Genomic DNA, 20,025 nt, shown 5'->3' with positions numbered 1-20,025 from the left:
GTAGCATGATTTATAATCCTTTGAGTATATACCCAGTAATGGGATCACTGGGTCAAATAGTATTTCTAGTTCTAGATCCTTGAGGAATCGCCACACTGTCTTCCACAATGGTTGAACTAGCTTAAGTCCTACCAACAGTGCAAAAGTGTTCCTATTTCTCCACATTCTCTCCAGCATCTGCTGTTTCCTGACTTTTTAATTATCACCATTCTAACTGGCATGAGATGGTATCTCAGTGTGGTTTTGATTTGCATTTCTCTAATGACCAATGATGATGAGCATTTTTTCATGTGTCTGTTGGCTGCATAAATGTCTTCTTTTGAGGAGTGTCTGTTCATATCCTTTGCCCACTTTTTGATGGGTTTGTTTGTTTTTCTTCTTGTAAAGTGTTTAAGTTCTTTGTAGATTCTGGATATCAGCCCTTTGTCAGATGGTTAGATTGCAAAAATTTTCTCCCATTCTGTAGGTTTTCTGTTCACTCTGATGGTAGTTTATTTTGCTGTGCAGAAGCTCTTTAGTTTAATTAGATCCCATTTGTCTATTTTGGCTTTTGTTGCCATTGCTTTTAGTGTTTTAGTCATGAAGTCCTTGCCCATGCCTATGTGCTGAGTGGTATTGCCTAGGTTTTCTTCTAGGGCTTTTATAGTTTTAGGTCTAACATTTAAGTCTTTAATCTATCTTGAATTAATTTTTGTGGACAGCAAAAGAAACTACCATCAGAGTGAACAGGCAACCTACAGAATGGGAGAAAATTTTTGCAATCTACTCATTTGACAAAGGGCTAATATCCAGAACCTACAAAGAACTCAAACAAATTTACAAGAAAAAAACAAACAATCCCACCAAAAAGTGGGCAAAGGATATGAACAGACATTTCTCAAAAGAAGACATTCATACAGCCAACAGACACATGAAAAAATGCTCGTCATCACTGGCCATCAGAGAAATGCAAATCAAAACCACAATGAGATAACATATCACACCAGTTAGAATGGCAATCATTAAAAAGTCAGGAAACAACAGGTGCTGGAGAGGATGTGGAGAAATAGGAACACTTTTACACTGTTGGTGGGATTGTAAACTAGTTCGACCTTTGTGGAAAACAGTATGGCAATTCCTCAAGGATCTAGAACTAGAAATACCATATGACCCAGCCATCCCATTACTGGGTATATACCCAAAGGATTATAAATCATGCTGCTATAAAGACACATGCACATGTATGTTTATTGCGGCACTATTCACAATAGCAAGGACTTGGAATCAACCCAAATGTCCATCAGTGATAGACTGGATTAAGAAAATGTGGCACATATACACCATGGAATACTATGCAGCCATAAAAAAGGATGAGTTTGTGTCCTTTGTAGGGACATGGATGCAGCTGGAAACCATCATTCTCAGCAAACTATCGCAAGAACAGAACACCAAACACTGCATGTTCTCACTCATTGGTGGGAATTGAACAATGAGATCACTTGGACACAGGAAGGGCAACATCACACACCGGGGCCTATTGTAGGGAGGGGGCAGTGGGGAGGGATTGCATTGAGAGTTATACCTGATGTAAATGACGAGTTGGTGGGTGCTGACGAGTTGATGGGTGCAGCACACCAACATGGCACATGTATACATATGTAACAAACCTGCACATTGTGCACATGTACCCTAGAACTTAAAGTATATATATTAAAAAAAAGATATAAGGAAGGGATCCAGTTTCAGCTTTCTATATATGGCTAGCCAGTTTTCCCAGCACCATTTATTAAATAGGGAATCCTTTCCCCATTTCTTGTTTTTGTCTGGTTTGTCAAAGATCTGGTGGTTGTATATGTGTGGTGTTATTTCTGAGGCCTCTGTTCTGTTTTATATATCTGTTTTAGTACCAGTACCATGCTGTTTTGGTTACTGTAGCCTTGTAGTATAGTTTGAAGTCAGGTAGCGTGATGCCTCCGGCTTTATTCCTTTTACTTATGATTGTCTTGGCAATGTGGGTTCTTTTTCAGTTCCATATGAACTTTAAAGTCGTTTTTTCCAATTCTGTGAAGAAAGTCATTGGTAGCTTGATGGGAATGGCATTGAATCTATAAATTACCTTGGGCAGTATGGCCATTTTCATGATATTCATTCTTCCTATCCATGAGCATGGAGTGTTATTCCATTTTTTCGTGTTATTCCATTTGTTGTTGAGCAGCAATTTGTTGTTCTCCTTGAAGAGGTAGGTCCTTCACATCCCTTGTAAGTTAGATTCCTAGGTTTTTTATTCTCTTTGTAGCAATTGTGAATGGATGTTCACTCACGATTTGGCTCTCTGTTTGTCTGTTACTGGTGTATAGAAATGCTTGTGATTTTTGCACATTGATTTTTGTACCCTGAGACTTTGCTGAAGTTGCGTATCAGCTTAAAGAGATTTTGGGCTGAGATGATGCAGTTTTCTAAATATACAATCATGTCATCTGCAAACAGGGAAAATTTGACTTCCTCTTTTCCTATCTGAACACCCTTTGTTTCTTTCTCTTGCCTGATCACCCTCCAACACTATGTTGAATAGGAGTGGTGACAGAGGGCATTCTTGTCTTGGGCCAGTTTTCAAAGGGAATGCTTCCAGTTTTTGCCCATTCAGTATGATATTGTCTGTGGGTGTGTCATAAATAGCTCTTATTATTTTGAGATACGTTCCATCAATATCTAGTTTATTGAGAGTTTTTTAGCATGATGGGCTATTGAATTTTGTTGAAGGCCTGTTCTGAATCTATTGAGATAATCATGTGGTTTTTGTCATTGGTTCTGTTTATGTGATGGATTACGTTTATTGATTTGCATATGTTGAACCAGCCTTGCATTCCAGGGATGAAGCCAACTTGGTCATGGTGGATAAGCTTTTTGATGTGCTGCTGGATTCGGTTTGCCAGTATTTTGTTGAGGATTTTCACATCGATGTTCATCAGATATATTGGTCTAAAATTCTCTTTTTTTGTTGTGTCTCTGCCAGGCTTTGGAATCAGGATGATGCTGGCCTCATAAAATGAGTTAGGGAGGATTCCCTCTTTTTCTGTTGATTGGAATAGTTTCAGAAGGAATGGTACCAGCTCTTCTTTGTACCTCTGGTAGAATTTGGCTGTGAATCGGTCTGGTCCTGGCCTTTTTTTAGTTGGCATGCTATTAATTATTGCCTCAATTTCAGAGCCTGTTATTGGTCTATTCAGAGATTCAACTTCTTCCTGGTTTAGTCTTGGGAGGGTGTTTGTGTTCAGGAATTTGTCAATTTCTTCCAGATTTTCTAGTTTATTTGTGTAGAGGTGTTTATAGTATTCTCTGATGGTAGTTTGTATTTCTGTGGGATCAGTGGTGATATCCCCTTTATCATTTTTTAATGTGTCTATTTGATTCTTCTCTCTTTTCTTCTTTATTAGTCTTGCTAGTGGTCTATCAATTTTGTTGATCCTTTCAAAAAACCAGCTCCTGGATTCATTGATTTTTTTGAAGGGTTTTTTTGTGTCTCTATCTCCTTCAGTTCTGCTCTGATCTTCATTATTTCTTGCCTTCTGCTAGCTTTTGAATTTGTTTGCTCTTGCTTCTCTAATTCTTTTAATTGTGATGTTAGGGTGTCAACTTTAGATATTTCCTGCTTTCTCCTGTGGGCATTTACTGCTATAAATTTCCCTCTACACACTGTTTTAAATGTGTCCCAGAGATTCTGGTACATTGTGTCTTTGTTTTCATTGGTTTCAAAGAATATCTTTATTTCTGCCTTCATTTCATTATGTACTCAGTGGTCATTCAGGAGCGGGTTGTTCAGTTTCCATATAGTTGTGTGGTTTTGAGTGAGTTTCTTAATCCTGAGTTCTAATTTGATTGCACTGTGGTCTGAGAGACAGTTTGTTGTGATTTCTGTTCTTTTACATTTGCTGAGGAGTGCTTTACTTCCAATTATGTGGTCAATTTTGGAATAAGTGTGATGTGATGCTGAGAAGAATGTATTTTCTTTTCATTTGGGGTGGAGAGTTCTGTAGATGTCTATTAGGTCTGCTTGGTCCAGAGCTGAGTTCAAGTCCTGGATATCCTTGTTAACCTTCTGTCTTATTGTTCTGTCTAATATTGACAGTGGGGTGTTAAAATCTCCCATTATTGTTGTGTGGGAGTCTAAGTCTCTTTGCAGGTCTCTAAGGACTTGCTTTATGAATCTGGGTGCTCCTGTATTGACTGCATATATATTTAGGATAGTTAGCTCTTCTTGTTGAATTGATCCCTTTACCATTATGTAATGGCTTTCTTTGTCTCTTTTGATCTCTGTTGGTTTAAAGTCTGTTTTATCAGAGACTAGGATTGCAACCCTTGCTTTTTTTTTTTTTTTTTTTTTTTTTTTTTCTTTTCTTTTGCTTGGTAAATCTTTCTCCATCCCTTTATTTTGAGCCTATGTGTGTCTCTGCACGTGAGATGGGTCTTGACTCTTGATCCAATTTGCCTGTCTGTGGCTTTTAATTGGGGCATTTAGCCCATTTACATTTAAGGTTAGTATTGTTACATGTGAATTTGATTCTGTCATTATGATGTTAGCTGGTTATTTTGCTCATTAGTTGATGCAGTTTCTTCATAGCATCAATGATCTTTACAATTTGGCATGTTTTTGCAGTGGCTGGTACTGGTTGTTGCTTTCCATGTTTAGTGCTTCCTTCAGGAGCTCTTGTAAGGCAGGCCTGGTGGTGACAAAATCTTTCAGCATTTGCTTGTCTATAAAGGATTTTATTTCTCCTTCACTTATGAAGCTTAGTTTGGCTGGATATGAAATTCTGAGTTGAAAGTTCTTTTCTTTAAGAATGTTGACTATTGACCCCCATTCTCTTCTGGCTTGCAGGGTTTCTGCTGAGAAATCTGCTGTTAGTCTGATGGGCTTCCCTTTTTGGGTAACCTGACCTTTCTCTCTAGCTGCCCTTAACATTTTTTCTTTCATTTCAACCTTGGTGAATCTGACAATTATGTGTCTTGGGGCTCCTCTTCTCAAGGAGTATCTTTGTGGTATTCTCTGTATTTCTTGAATTTGAATGTTGGCCTGTCTTGCTAGGTTGGGGAACTTCTCCTGGATAATATCCTAAAGAGTGTTTTCCAGCTTGGTTCCATTCTCCCTGTCACTTTCAGGTACACTAATCAAATGTAGATTTGATATTTTCATATAGTCCCATATTTCTTGGAGGGTTTGTTCATTTCTTTTTACTCTTTTTTCTCTAACCTTGTCTTCCCGCTTTATTTCATTAATTTGATCTTCAATCACTGATACCCTTTCTTCCACTTGAGCGAATTGGTTATTGAAGCTTTTGCATGCGTCACGAAGTCCTTGTGCCATGGTTTTCAGCTCCATCAGGTCATTTAAGGTCTTCTCTACACTTTATTCTAGTTAGGCATTCGTCTAACCTTTCTTCAAGGTTTTTAGCTTCCTTGCAATGGGTTAGAATATGCTCCTTTAGCTTGGAGAAGTTTGTTTTTACTGACCTTCTGAAGCTTACTTCTGTCAACTCATCAAAGTCATTTTCCATCCATCTTTGTTCTGTTGCTGTCGAGGAGCTGCAATCCTTTGGAGGAGAAGAGGCCCTCTGGTTTTTAGAATTTTCAGCTTTTCTGCTCTGGTTTCTACCCATATTTGTGGTTTTATCTACCTTTGGTCTTTGATGTTGGTGACCTACAGATGGGGGTTTGTTGTGGATGTCCTTTTTGTTGATATTGATGCTATTCCTTTCTGTTTGTTAGTTTTCCTTCTAACAGTCAGGTCCCTCAGCTGCAGGTCTGCTGGAGTTTGCTGGAGGTCCATTCCAGACCCTGTTTGCCTGGGTATCACCAGCGGAGGCTGCAGAACAGCAAATATTGCAGAACAGCAAATATTGCTGCCTGATTCTTCCTCTTGAAGCTTCATCCTAGAGGGGCACCTGCCTATATGAGCTGTCTGTTTGCGCCTCCTGGGAGGTCTCTCCCAGTTAGGCTACATGGGGGTCAGGGACTCACTTGAGGAGGCAGTCTGTCCATTCTCAGAGCTCAAATGCCATGCTGGGAGAACCATTGCTCTCTTTGGAGATGTCAGACAGGGACGTTTAAGTCTGCAGAAGCTTCTGCTGCCTTTTGTTCAGCTATGTCCTGCCCACAGAGGTGGAATCTATAGAGGCAGTAGACCTTGCTGAACTGTGGTGGGCTCCACCCAGTTTGAGCTTCCCAGTCACTTTGTTTACCTACTCAAGCCTCAGCAGTGGCAGACACCCCTCCCTCTGCCAGGCTGCTGCCTTGTAGGTCAATCTCAGACTGCTGCGCTAGCAGTGAGCAAGGCTCCATGGGCATGGGACCTGCTGAGCCAGACATGGGAGAGAATTTCCTGGTCTGCTGGTTGCTAAGACTGTGGAAAAAGCACAATATTTGGGCAGAAGTGTCCCATTTTTCCAGGTACAGGCTGTCACCGCTTCCCTTGGCTAGGAAAGGGAAATTCCCCAACCCCTTGCACCCACTGTCCAACCAGTCCCAATGAGATGAACCAGGTACCTCAGTTGGAAATGCAGAAATTACCTATCTTCTGTGTCGATCATGTTGGGAGCTGTAGACCAGAGCTGTTCCTATTTGGCCATCTTGTAATGGAATCTTTTAGTTTTTTTTTTAAGGAGTATTTTTACAGCACATTGCCCAGGAAGATTTGGCTAGGGCAGATTTTGTTTGGGTTCAGAAAATGAGATTGGGAGAAAATCATTCCATTGGTTATATTTTTTTGCTTACATCAATCCATCAAAGACTAATTTAGTACCTACTAGCTACAGAAAGACAGCAAGTAGCCAGTGGATGTGTTGCCACTGCACTTTCTGATATTCATGCGGACAGTTGGTAATCAATCCTGCTGAAACCAGACCCTCTCATAGCTCTTCTCAGCACCGTGTTCTGGATAGCCATTGCCAATCCTGTCTAAACCCCAGTTTAATGGCATGCATTTGGTAACTTCACATTCTTGTGTCTGAAATGGTTTATTTGCTAAAGATATGCTAGGATCTAGGGTTAGAAGTAATAGAGGTAAAACACACTTCATGCCAAAAATTTTCAGACCTTTTTTATACATTCTCATACTCCAAACACACACCTCCAAGCATTGCATTTCATTTTCAGGTTGCAGGTGACATGGTTAGAGAATGAATTGTGCTATCCGACATCAGCAATGATCTTTACAAAATATTACAAAATTAAACTTTATTTTCTTTTTTCTTCTTTTCTGCATTTGTACCCAGAACTTGTGTACCCTGTGTCAACTCCTGATGAGACTGAGGGGTCTCAGGTCAACTTGCTAACTTTAGAGACAGAATCTAAGCTTCCTGTCTGCCGAGGCTCTACCCCTGAACATACTGTGGTCATGCTTCCTGTATCAAATAATACAAATGATACTCAGCAAAGAAAAGTACAAATGTGGATTTGGAAACAATTTGAAGCATGGGGCTAATCTTGGCTTTGACTTGAATTTTAATTGTTTGACTAAGGAAGCCCTTCAACCCTTCTGAGCCTGTTTGCTTATCACTAAACTGAAAATGACAACATTTGTTTTATCTACTACTTAGAGTGCCATGAGAAATAAAAAAAAATGGGTAAAGTGCTCTGTACGTCATATATTTTTAAACAACTAATTGAAGTTCATATGTTTTTATGAACTTCACCCAAGGACATCAATAACAGGGAACCACTAGGTTTAAAAATTACAGTATTCTTTCATTGATTAAGTAAGCTGCACATCTTTATTTGTTCATATCTCTTATATGTAATTAACCATTTAAGCAAAATGTTTACTTGAAGAAAAAAGAGACCGCATTTCCCTGTTTAGTGGCAAAACAGGCTGAAGGAAAATTATTCTCTTGGATAGACTGTTTGGGTAGTTTGACATCATAGGATCTTTATCCTAAGCAATACTTCAAACCTCTGCCAATCACACTTACTGTTTTGTTGAAAGGGACTCCATGAGATTATAGTAGAAAATGAACAGAATGCTTTTCAAAAACATATAGACACAGACCCACGGGGAAAAATACTTCTCTACAGTGGCTAAAACATATAAAGCAAAATCAGCATGTTTTAAATCACGTTGTACTGGGTTGAAAAAGAACTTCTTATTTCTATTTCCTTTTCTCTTTAATGGATTAAAGTGACAAATAATTTCAAGTTCAGCAGAACAAAACAGTCAAAAGATTATTCTAAAGGAAGATTGTAATATTAAAAATTCCACTTTAGAGAATGTAGCCACTAAGAAGAAGAATCACAATATAATTTAATGAAGCATGGGGATTATTTTGCTGGTGGTAATCAAGCCTGAAACAAAACAAAGTAAAATAAAACTCCAAAGCCTAAAGTCAAAGAGCCCTCCCAAGCCCCGGTTTACCTGTTAAACCAGTCGTCTGTGTACCGAGGGTAAGGATAGGGGTCGTTGCTACTGAAGTCGTAACTTGCTTCGGCATTCTGAAAAATACAAGGCATCTCATTAGGTACGTACAGCCAGAGGCGCGGTAAAGGGAAAGTGCTGGGAGACTTGGAATGTTTCTAGTCTTCCCTGGAGTGCTGGGTTAGGGTGCTGCACTGGACCAACCCTTACAAAATTGTGTTGGAGCCAAAGTGTGTCCTTGGAGTGAGATGGCCTTTAGAGTTTCCTTGCTTTACACGGAAGGCTCACATCCAGCTTCTTCCTTTAGACTGACATAGGCTGGTTTCCTTTCCCCTTATGGGTGTTAAACCCCTGCCCGAGGCCCTGACGTTGTCCACAATTGACCTCATTTTTTCACTCAACAAATATCATGAAGAGTCCAATATATGTCAGAGACTTTGCTAAGTATGGGAATACAATGGTGGCATCCCTGCCCTTATGTAACTTATAGCCTAGTTGCGGGGACAGACATCAATCGAATGATCAAACAAAGACATATACCATTACAAACTTCAATAAGTATCTGTATGAACTCTTATGCCCTACAGCATAAGTGTACCAACTCTGTCATCCAACATCGTCCTTTTTGAGCAACTCCACTAATTCCATCAATTTTTGTTTTGATTGTTTAGATGACAAAATCACCAGTAGTTGTAATAATCATTTTGTGGGAGGTTGAGGTTGATGAGGATGTGACTCTGAGAACCAGCTGGCCTAGAACATTTGGGTGGGCAGGACAATGAGCATCCAGGGTTTAGGCAGGATCTGGGTGAACTGACCACTGAGGCCAATGGGAATGGGGTTACTGCCGAAGCCGGAGTGGACAGATGATGAAAACCAGCACTTGGCCCCTGTCTCCCTCTCTGGAAGGCAGTGTGAGTCTTTTGAAGCTTGAGGGCACTTCTGGAGACAGGGACGGCAGGGGCAAAGCCTGAGCAGACTGAGACCATGTTTCTATCAGGCTGGCAGAGGGAAATAAAGTCAGTGAGGGAAAACTAGAGAGTGTCCGTCCCTTTGTAGCTGCTGCTTGAATGACTGGCTTCTCAAACTTTCCACTGGGGCTTATCTTTTGGGCTGATAATTATCACTGGGGTCTGTCTGGGTGATGCTCTTGGCTCTGCTCCTGACTCTGGGAAGATAGTTTGGCCGGACATGGCGGGGGTTGGAAGGAGGACCTGGAGAGTTCTGAGAGCAGAGTTTACAGCAGAGAACCCTCAGAACTCTGAGACATCTTTCATAACAAGAAGAAAGACAGTGTATTGTCTGGGGTCAAATTGGCCTCTGAATGTTGAAATGGATGATAACTCAGGAACCCCAATTATTTTGTTGCCTTTGCAATTAATTTTTGATGACTAATGCTTAATTCCTTGGGTAACAGTCTACACTGAACATTAAGGAAGGCAAACAGTTGTTATTCTTGTTTGGCTGTATGTTTTCTGGCTAAAAATCAAATGGTTTCTAGCAAGGGGGAACAATATTTTGCAAGGGTTCTGTTTATGCCTCTACAGCCAAACAGAGTCATTTATTGATTTGAATTACAATGCTGTCTCCCATAAAGTTATTTGTGTACAGGAATAAGTTAAACTGGCCTTGAATGATACTGGAGTTTTCTATAATTGCCATTAACATGGACATTTGGAACAGGTGGTGTTTGGTGAATTTAATGTTCTGGTCACCAAGGCTTGCCAGATGCTTGCTTTGTTTGGACTTCTCTAACTTTTTACTGAAATCCTTTAATCGATTTTCCTGCTTTAGAAAATACTAGCTGTTTGGTGAAAATAATTTAATCTCTGATGATTCAGGATCGAGATGATTCAGAGTCATCATTAAGAACTTGAATTATCATTGTACCATCACACCGAAAGTGAGAAGGTTGGGTTGATTCCAAGCTGACCTCAGGGCTTCTCTGGGAGTTATTTCTGGAAGAAACTTCTGACGATGGCTCATGTTCTTTTCTAAAAGTTTAATGCACGGGGGAAAAAACCGATCCCTGGTATTTAATAATTCTAAGGCTTAATTTCTGAATATTTGAATGCATAATTAGAAAGAAAGATGAGACTTGCTCTTAGCTAGAAAGTTTAATAATTACAACTTGGCATTGTTGGCAGTGTGTACTTTTCAAACAGATGGCCTGCACCACGCTAAGAAAGGACAGTCACTTATATTCACAGATTCCTCTGGATTTTTATATATGAGGTGCTGTAATTGCCTGGCTATCAAAGACTCAGTTCCACGGATGACATCTTTCAGATTTGGGGCTTGTCTATCTGGAAGGCTGGTGATGAGAGAGGTGGGAGCTCCGGCAGCCAATGGTGGCTGTGCTCATTGCTTTTACATCCACAGAGAAGCTTCTGAGATTGTACCTGGCCCTGGTACTGCCATCCATACCCCCAGATCTGGAATTTAATGCCTCTCCGATCAATGGACTTCCCTTGCTGGGCTGCCCTAGACAAATATGTCGCAGGTCCCAGCTTGATGTAGGGAAAGGAAGAGAGGCATTCAAGTCAAACATACTTGGTTTTGAAATGAGGCTGTTTTTGACCTTGGAAATTTTCCTATTTTTTAGAAACTGTAGTTTCTTCATCTTCAAAATGCAGGTGGTAAAACTGTTACTAGTTAGTTGCTGTGAGGATAAAATGAAACAAGGGATGTAAGCTGGCAAGCACGTTGCCCCACGCAGTATGGGCAATGCCTCACCTCTGACTTCTCCTGTTGTGTCCTCTTTCTTTGATCACCTACAGCAAAGGTCACAAAATACAGCCCACCAGCTAAATCAGCCCATGGCCTGTTTTTGTAAGTAAAGTTGTATTGGAATGCAGTCACATCCATTTATTTATGAATTGCCTGTCACTGCTTTTGCACTCTAACAACAGAGATAAGTAGATGTGACAAAACCCCATAAAGCCTAAAGTATTTACCATGTGGCTTTTTATTGGAAAGAGTTTTCTAATCCCTGACTAATGTCCTAGGCCTCTTGGGCTCCCAGGCTGCCCTCTGATAGCCCACACTATAGCATCTCACTCAGTCTTTGTCTTTCTGGGCAGATCTCTTTGCTCTGAGACATACATGTCCCATACCTTGTTCTCTCCTGGGCTATAGCCACTGAATCTGGTATGAACTAGTCTGAGTATCTTGTTGGGAGTTTGAATCTTGCTCCTCCTGTGTCTCATGCTAGTCAAAGGTCGGTTATCCAGCAGATACTGGGCCTCAGCTCACCGGGTACTGATGGAGGCCGAGGAGAGCATTACACTGCGATGGTGAAGAGGTGCCACCATGGTTTCCACCACTCCACTGCCCACCATTGGTCAAGCCTCTAGGGGTCACCATCCTCTAGTTCTTCTGTTTTTCCACCTACGAGTGTCCTGTTTGTTTCCAAGATTAGAACACTGCCCTTGGCAGAGAGTGGCAGTGACTTGCCATAAGAAAGAAGGCTAATGTATTTAATATGGACATCCACTGATGTGATTGAACAGATATTTTTTAGAGTACTGAGGGGCAAACTCTGTGGTCCAACTACAAAATTGTGAAAATGGTTTCTGTAGTCAGGGCTGTCATGTACAGTTGTGCAGGTTGTGCATCGCACCAGGGGTTCCTGCCCACAGGGAGAAACTAGGGTCTGCATTGGACTTACCAAGCCATGTGCACCACCCCCACACCCCAAGGTGGAGGAGGCTTTAAAAAAGAATTGGTCAACCCGGAGGGGCTGCTTTTGCTCATTTGTCCACCCAGAAGGGGACACCTGTTCTAATTTGCCCAGAGAGAGGGTGCTGTCTTGCAGTGCACCCACCAGTAGGGAATGCCATTTTCAATTTCACACAAATGGCACTATATACCTACTAACACGTCCCTGGCAAGAAACAGGTCTCTGTGGTTATAGTTGTATACAAACCTGACCTCAAGGAAATTGTGCCACAGAAGACGTTTCTTGTGAAACATCAAATAATACAAGATTTGAATAACACCTCAAATAATAGGAGTTTATGATCACGAGTACAACGTGGCGTATGATTAACTGCTAATGTAATTCCACAGCTCCAGGAACTCAGAACAAGAAACCACATTCGCATTTGTCCTTTTATTCTGTCTTGCTCCTTTCCCTGAAGGCATTTAACCAAATAACCCAGCTAGGAGCTGGGTAACAGTATTAGCTGAAATTGCGCTGAGCTCATGGACTAATGAAAGAGAAATAAGCTTCTCCAGATAGACTCTCAAACTGCAACCAAATTGCCCCAGAACAAAGCTCATCTGTATGGAAACTGAGAAGCAAAATAGCCGAGTCCATTAGAGCCTAAAGAATTTTGCTATTGCGCCTACTTGCATCTAATATGGCCATGGCTTAATGTTCCCAACTGTGCCTATTTTGATTTTCCTCAAATACTTCTCCCACATGCACTGGTTTAACGATAATGTTCAGCTCACTTTTGACTGAAACGAACATTAAAGGGATTTATGTCTGTATTAAATCTGGCTGTAAAACTTAATGAAATTTAACATTTCTTCAGCATTCAAAAAATTTAGAAAAAGATATGTAGTCAGAAATTTGTTTGAAATCTTTCTTCTATACTCCTAAGGTTGCCAGGGTCATATCATTTTCCAGGGACACAGTGTTCTCCCATTGTGGATTTGACACTTTTCCCCATCACTTTCTTCTTGCTTCTGGAAATTCTAGCAACTTCTGTAGTCACTGGAGCACTCTCCAGATCAGAGGAGTGATACAATTGAACAGTCAGGCCACTCAGCTGTGTCCTGGGTGGCTGGACATTTGACATTTTCTTTCCTTCTTTTTTCTTTTCTTTCCTTTTTCTTTTTTTTTTGAGACGGAGTGTCGCTCTGTCACCCAGGCTGGAGTGCAGTGGCACGATCTCAGCTCACTGCAAGCTCCACCTCCCAGGTTCACGTCATTCTTGTGCCACAGCCTCCTGAGTAGCTGGGACTACAGGTGCCCGCCACCACGTCTGGCTAGTTTCGTTTTTGTATTTTTCGTAGAGATGGGGTTTCACTGCGTTAGCTAGATGGTCTCGATCTCCTGACCTCGTGATCCGCCCGCCTCGGCCTCCTAAAGTGCTGAGATTTCAAGCATGAGTCACCACGCCTGGCTTTTTTTTTTTTTTTTTTTTTTTTGAGACAGAGTCTTGCTCTGTTGCCCAGGCTTGAGTACAGGGGCATAATTTCAGCTCACAGCAACCTCTGCCCCTAGGGTTCAAGTGATTCTCCTGCCTTAGCCTCTTGAGTAGCTGGAATTACAGGCGTGCCACCATGCCTGCCTAATTTTTGTATTTTTTAGTAGAGAAGGGGTTTCGCCATTTTGGCCAGGCTGGTCTCGAACTGCAGACCTCAAGTGATCTGCCTGCCTCAGCCTCCCAAAGTGCTGGGATTATAGGCATGAGCCTCTGTGCCTGGCCAGTATTTTCCAGAGCTAAGCGGCTCTATCCTTTGGCTCTCATTGCCACCATTATCAGCAGACTTGGGAGAGGTTCTAAGCACTAAACAGATGAGGAGATAACAACATTAATTCTTAATGGCTAATAGGGTGCCCCAAATTAAAAAGATGCCTTTATCTTTTTCAAAGATGTTTAAAAATCTCTTATTTAATTGATATTTTCCAAAACCCTGTGGTGGAGGAGCACAGCTGTATTGCAGGAAGGAGCGAACAGTTGCTCTAAGTAACAGCCGAGGCAAACACCTCCGGAGGGCATCTTTAGAGTGATCTTTGCCTATGTCTTCTTGCTCGGCTTGCTATTTTAGAAGGCCAATGAAGCGTGTGTTAGGCTAGATAGAGGCTGATTCCCACACATGCATTTTAAGAGCTTCTCTAAAAGCGTAAATTCCTGGTGCTGACCTGATATATTAAAAATAAGCTGCCATTCATTGGAATGAAGCTCTAAGGGCTGGCTCCAAGATAGGCTCTAAAACTTGGGTGGAAAAATTTACGTCTTTATTTGCACTAGCCACCACCTCAAATCAAGCATTTCCTTCAGTTACGAATGGGAAGTACAAACCACAATATTATTAGCAGTACCTGTGAGCATATCATCAATACGTATCTTCATTGCACATTAGGGTTGTTGCCGGTATGCTAAAAAGTATCTTTTCAGTACACCCCTACCTGCCACTACAGTTTGTTATTTGATGCATTAATGAAGGACATATGTTAGCATTTCACAAATGCAAAATTTCAATCTTTTGATAACTATTTTAATACAATAGCATTCCTCGGTGCCATAGTCTGAATGTTGGTGTCCCTCCAAAATTCATATGTTGAAATGTAAACCCCAGTGTGTTTGTATTAAGAGGTGGGGTCCTTGGGAGGTAATTAGGTCATGAGGGTGGAGCCCTCATGAATGGAATTAGTGCCCTTATAAAAGAGGTCTGAAGGAGCCTGTTTAACCTTTCCGCTATGTGAAGATGTGGCAGGAAGGCCTTGTGTATGAGGAACAGGCCTTCACCAGACACCAAATCTGCTGGCACCTTGGTCTTGGAATTCTGGCCTCCAGAACTGTAGCCAATAGATTTCTGTTGTTTATAAATTACTCAGTCTAAGATATTTTGTTATATCAGCTCAAACAGACTAAAAAAACTTGATTACCTTGTATATCTTGTTAATGTATTTAAAATATTATTTTGAGAATGAGGGGACACAGGTGCTTCTGTATGTGGTTGGTTGGTGCGGAAGTTGGCACAATCTCTTTGAGGAGAAATTTGGCAATATCTATCAAAATAAAAATGAATGGACTGTTTGACCCAGCAATTCCACCTCTAAGACTCTACCCTAAAGACAGACCTGCAAATAAATGAAAGATATATATTTAAATATATTTGTTCCGACAGTGATTGTAATAGTGAAATATTAGAAACAACCTAAATCTCCAACACTGTGGATGAGTTAAAGAAATTCTGGTGCACCCATATGATGCAAAACTCTGCAGCTCTGGCAAAGAATGAGATATGAAACTGGCAATGAACTCATTCCCAAGAAATGTTATTAAGCAAAAAAGGCAATATGTAGAATAGAGTGTATAGTGGGCTCCCATTTGCAGAGAAGAGAGGGATGGACTTGCTGGTAAGTATACAGTAGTTCTGGGAAGAAACACAAGAGTCTTTTTTAAGTGCTTTGCCTGGGGAGAGGCGTGGGGTCTAGGGTGGAAGGAAGGCTTAGTTTTCATTGCATAACATTTGGTGTAATTTTTTTTAACTATAATGACATCAGGTAACACATATCAAGTGCGTATTTTGTATAAGGGACTCTTAGATATTTTGTATGCATTACTCATCCTTATGATGTCCTTGTGTGGGTAATACCCTTATTGTCATCCTCATCCCATAACCAGGGAAGCGTAGGCACAGAGAGGTTGAATATTCAGCCGAAGGTTACACAGATGATGAAGGGCAGAGCAGGGATTTAGACCAGGAAGTCTGGCTCCAGAGGCCTCTCTCCTAAGTGTGCAATTTTGCTTTTCTGCATCAGAATTATATTCATCATATTCTACTGCATGCATTGTTTAAAAGAAAAATAAATACCTAGCAAATAAAAAAGAGTAAGTTAGTGCATTTACCTCCTAGAACATTAGTGGATCATTCTGCTTAAATCCAAGTATATACCTTTAGCTATTTTAGCTAATAATTTAACCTCCCACAGAGGGTCATACTTCACTAAAGGGGTAGGGGAGCGCATGTCTTATTTTGTATGGTCCATTCATTTTTTTAATAACATGGTTTTATTTAGTTAATTGTCTCTTCCAAGGTTGATACAAGACCTTTGAGGCCTAAATCAGCAAATATGCCTCCAATGAGAAAGTTAATTCTCCTGATTTCAACAGTAGGGTTCAACCTGTTTCTCTGTTCTCTGTTGATTATGCTGTTCCTTATAGAAGTAGGATTTTCAAAAAAAAAAAAAAATCATGCTCTCTATAAGACAAATAACACTGGTGACTGAATTCCTCAGAATCTGAAATACTTCCTCTTTTTTCTAGAGCCTCTTCAACACTGCCTGGTGGCCCCTGGGTTTCTGAGTACAGTTTGACAATCATTGACTGAGAATGCCATGAGATGCTTACACGTGGTGCCTGCTTTCCATGTTAAATAACATGGCATCGCACGGCAGGACTGTGGTTCCTTGCAAAACATTCCTGCAATCCTTCTTATTATGCCAGTGACAAAGTCTCTGCTAAGTGCCCCCATAGCTTTAACACCTCTCTATACTTGTTAATCCTTCTTCTTATCTGACAGAGGCAAGCATTGGCAGGCAGAAACACCCTGCTTCAGTTGCTTACATTGCATTTATTTTGACAGTCCATTCTACTGGTGTCATGGAATATTAGTTGCTTTTCTATTTGAAATAGTGATGTATAGTTTCCCTTTAAAATACATTTGTTTATGTTAAAAAGTGAGTCAATTTAAAGAAACATACTAGGTAAATAATAACACCAGTAGCAAAAGTTGTAAAGGTGTATAGCGACTGATGGTTGGTTTGGGAAACACCGGAATAAAGTAATGGTGTGGAAAATTTGTGACTTTGACTCCTTCAGTTATTAACAAAGTCAGCCTTAAAAGTGGGCCAAGATTTAAGTACTTCTGTGAGGTATTTGAAAGAGTGATGGAAAAGACGATCTGTCTTTAAATACCCATCCTGCCACTTGTCATTTTGACATTAGGGTTGTAATCCTTTTCATTCTATAGACTGTTGACTTCAAACATTTCCATTCGTTCATGCATTCAGTCAATCACTTATTTTTTTTTCATTGAACAAATGTATTGAGCACCAACTGCTTGCTCCCATTGTACAACAGCAAGCTGCTATTGCAGAGGAAGATGCCCTTAGCTGGGGTATCTCATTAGCCTTCATGAGCTAATATATTATTATGGAATTTTTAATAGCACCTTTGGTTATCAACTAACAGTGGTTCCTAACTGAAGCTGCACAAGAGAATCACCTAGAGAGCTTTTAGAAATACAAATACTTGAGCAATTCCTAGATTCTGACTTAACCGATCTGGGGTGGGCCTTGGGCATCAGTGGTTTTTAATAAAAGCCACCAACAAACTCAACAAAACCTCTTTTGGTGGTTCTGATGGATAGTCCAGGTAGAGAACCACTGAGCTAACACCTTTGTTAATACCTCATATCCTAGCCTTCTTGTGGCTTAGAGTGTGGTCTGTGTACCAGTAGCACTGACATTACCTGAGAACTTGTCAGAAATGCCGAGTCTCAGCTGAATCTGCATTTTGTCTTTTTTTCTGGAGACATGGTCTCACTCTGTAACCCAGGCTGGAGTGCAATGGCACAATCACACCTCACCGCAGCCTCCGACTTCTGGGCTCAAGTGATCTTCCTGCCTCAGCCTCCTGAGTAGCTGAAACTACAGGTGTGTGCCATCATGCCTGGCTAATTAAAAAAAAATTGTAAAGACAGAGTTTCACTGTGTTGCCCAGGCTGGTCTCGAACTCTTGGCCTCAAGCCGTCCTCCCTCGTTGGTCTCCTAAAGTATTGTGAGACACTGCATCCAGCCCACATTGATTCTGTTATTTGTGAAATGGGTGGCAGGTTTGCCCTTGGTTCCCCGCTTCTCCTTTCTGCATCCATACCCTCCCTGTTATAATCTTCTCTTGCTTTCTCTCCTCCCCTTCCGCCTAAACTCTTCCACAGGAAGAAATTGCTTTTGATAAACCATTCACATCTTGGCAGAAATGCATTCAGACATTGCCTTTTCCAGTATTATCTGCTTTAACAGAAGAGAATGGGCATTGAAACAAGTTAATCTCTAATAGTAAAGATGGAAAGGTGTAAATTGTGGGAGCGTCAAGAACTTCTTGGCATGTCTCAGACCAAAGTTCTTTCTATGAAAAAAGTCAGCTCTGAGAAAAGAGTTGTTACAATGGATTTCTTTGGTTCGGAAGGAGAGGTTGAATGAGCCAAAGAAAACAAGACCACGTGTGTGATTACTAAGCATAATATTCTTGAATTTGGCCGGAGGCGGTGGCTCACGCCTGTAATCCCAGCACTTTGGGAGGCCGAGGTGGGTGGATCACGAGGTCAGGAGTTCAAGACCAGCCTGGCCAAGAGGGTGAAACCCCGTCTCTACTAAAAATACAAAAATTAGCCAGGTGTGGTGGTGAGCACCTGTAATCTCAGCTACTCAGGAGGCTGAGGCAGAGAATTGCTTGAACCTGGAAGGTGAGTTTGCAGTGAGCCAAGATCATGCCACTGCACTCCAGCCCTCCAGCCTGGGTGACAGAGTGAGACTCTATCTCAAAAAAAAAAAAAAAAATTGATTTTTTGTGCTTCTGGTAGTTGAGGGCTGCTGGAGGGATTGATTCTGCAAGAAAGAAGAGTAAAAGTTCAGAGTGGAGGGTTTCCTGCTATTAAACAAGTTTTGACTAATATTAAGGTCTGAATTATTTTTGACTCCTGCTGCTTAAAGTTTCTGTCAAATTGGGTGTATTTAAAAATTAAAAATTTAAAAATACACCCAATTATAGACAAACTCAATGCCAAGCTGCATGAACGACAATAGGAGCTAAAATGCTTTTTAAAATGTTCTTATATTTCAACACACACTTATTTTTATACCCTGACTTCTTCCTGAAAAGAAACAGTGTATATTTTCTGGATTCTAACAAATGATATAGACAAATAAAAGTTAACAGTATAGTAAGGTGTAATTTGGATTTAGCAAAAATGGAGATGCACATAGGTAACTCTAAGTGTGCTTTGATTCTGTGCTCAAGTCTTTGCTTGGCCTCATTGTCCAAATTTGACCTGCGTATCCATAGATACTGCTGGAAGCAGATCCGAATTCATGACCCATTCTACTTAGGCAACTGCCCTAGAACTGGCCGATTCTCCCAACCTTGTTCCAGCGTGGTTGGATTTCTCCCATTTCCTAGTGGCCTTCACTGCTGAGGTCTCTCTGTGCTCCCCCATGATGACAAAATTGACCTTGATTCAGCCTGGGCAACATGGCAAGACTCCATGTCTACAAAACGTATAAAAAATATTAACCAGGTGTGGTGGTACGCACCTGTAGTCCCAGCTACTCAGGAGGCTGAGGTGGGAGGATCTCTTGAGCCTGGGAGTTGAGGCTGTAGCAAGCTATGATTGTGCAACTGTATGATCCTAGCTTGGGCAACACAGTGAGACCCTGTTTCAAAAACAAACAAAAAAAGTTGACCTTGAGTGAGCTTCTTGTAAAAGCAGCCCCAGCAGTGCTGTGAGCCATCATCACTTCATTCCCTATCACGTCAGGAGAGGATGATGTGGAAACAATGGCTAATTTGAAGTTGAAGGAAATAGAAAAGATGTGGGTTTAAGAAAGGCAGTGGAATGTAGCTTTGATAGCTTAATGAGAGGTTAAGGCCAGCAATCACACAGGGATGCCCTCCAGGACTCAGGACAGGAGGAGGGCAGCCTGTAGATGGGCTTACAATAGCTGCAGTTATGGACTTGCCCGGAGAGAAGGCTGAAGGTTGAAGGGGCCCAGTGTAGCTGGCTCAAAGGGCAATTGAAGCCTGATTCTTGGAGTTCTACAAAGACTGGGTGTACTATCAAGGGTCTACAATAGTGACCGTGTAAATCAGCCCAAGGAGAGCAGCAGTTCTGGAAAAGGA

At 41.1% G+C, this 20,025-nt stretch overlaps 1 protein-coding gene across 2 annotated transcripts in view; it reads right to left on the bottom strand.

Moving 5' to 3' along the window:
- The window catches only part of LOC105486861 (proprotein convertase subtilisin/kexin type 2), a 253,633-nt gene that overhangs the window by 65,537 nt on the left and 168,071 nt on the right, over positions 1-20,025 (bottom strand). For both annotated transcript variants that reach the window (XM_011749944.2, XM_011749943.2), the window contains one exon: positions 8,384-8,460. In XM_011749944.2, coding sequence (XP_011748246.1) covers positions 8,384-8,460 — 77 coding nt within the window. The remainder of the gene's footprint in view (positions 1-8,383; positions 8,461-20,025) is intronic.

The sequence above is a fragment of the Macaca nemestrina genome, chromosome 15, assembly GCF_043159975.1.
Source record: "Macaca nemestrina isolate mMacNem1 chromosome 15, mMacNem.hap1, whole genome shotgun sequence".
Lineage (NCBI taxonomy): Eukaryota > Metazoa > Chordata > Mammalia > Primates > Cercopithecidae > Macaca > Macaca nemestrina.
This window is presented reverse-complemented; position numbering and strand designations above follow the sequence as displayed.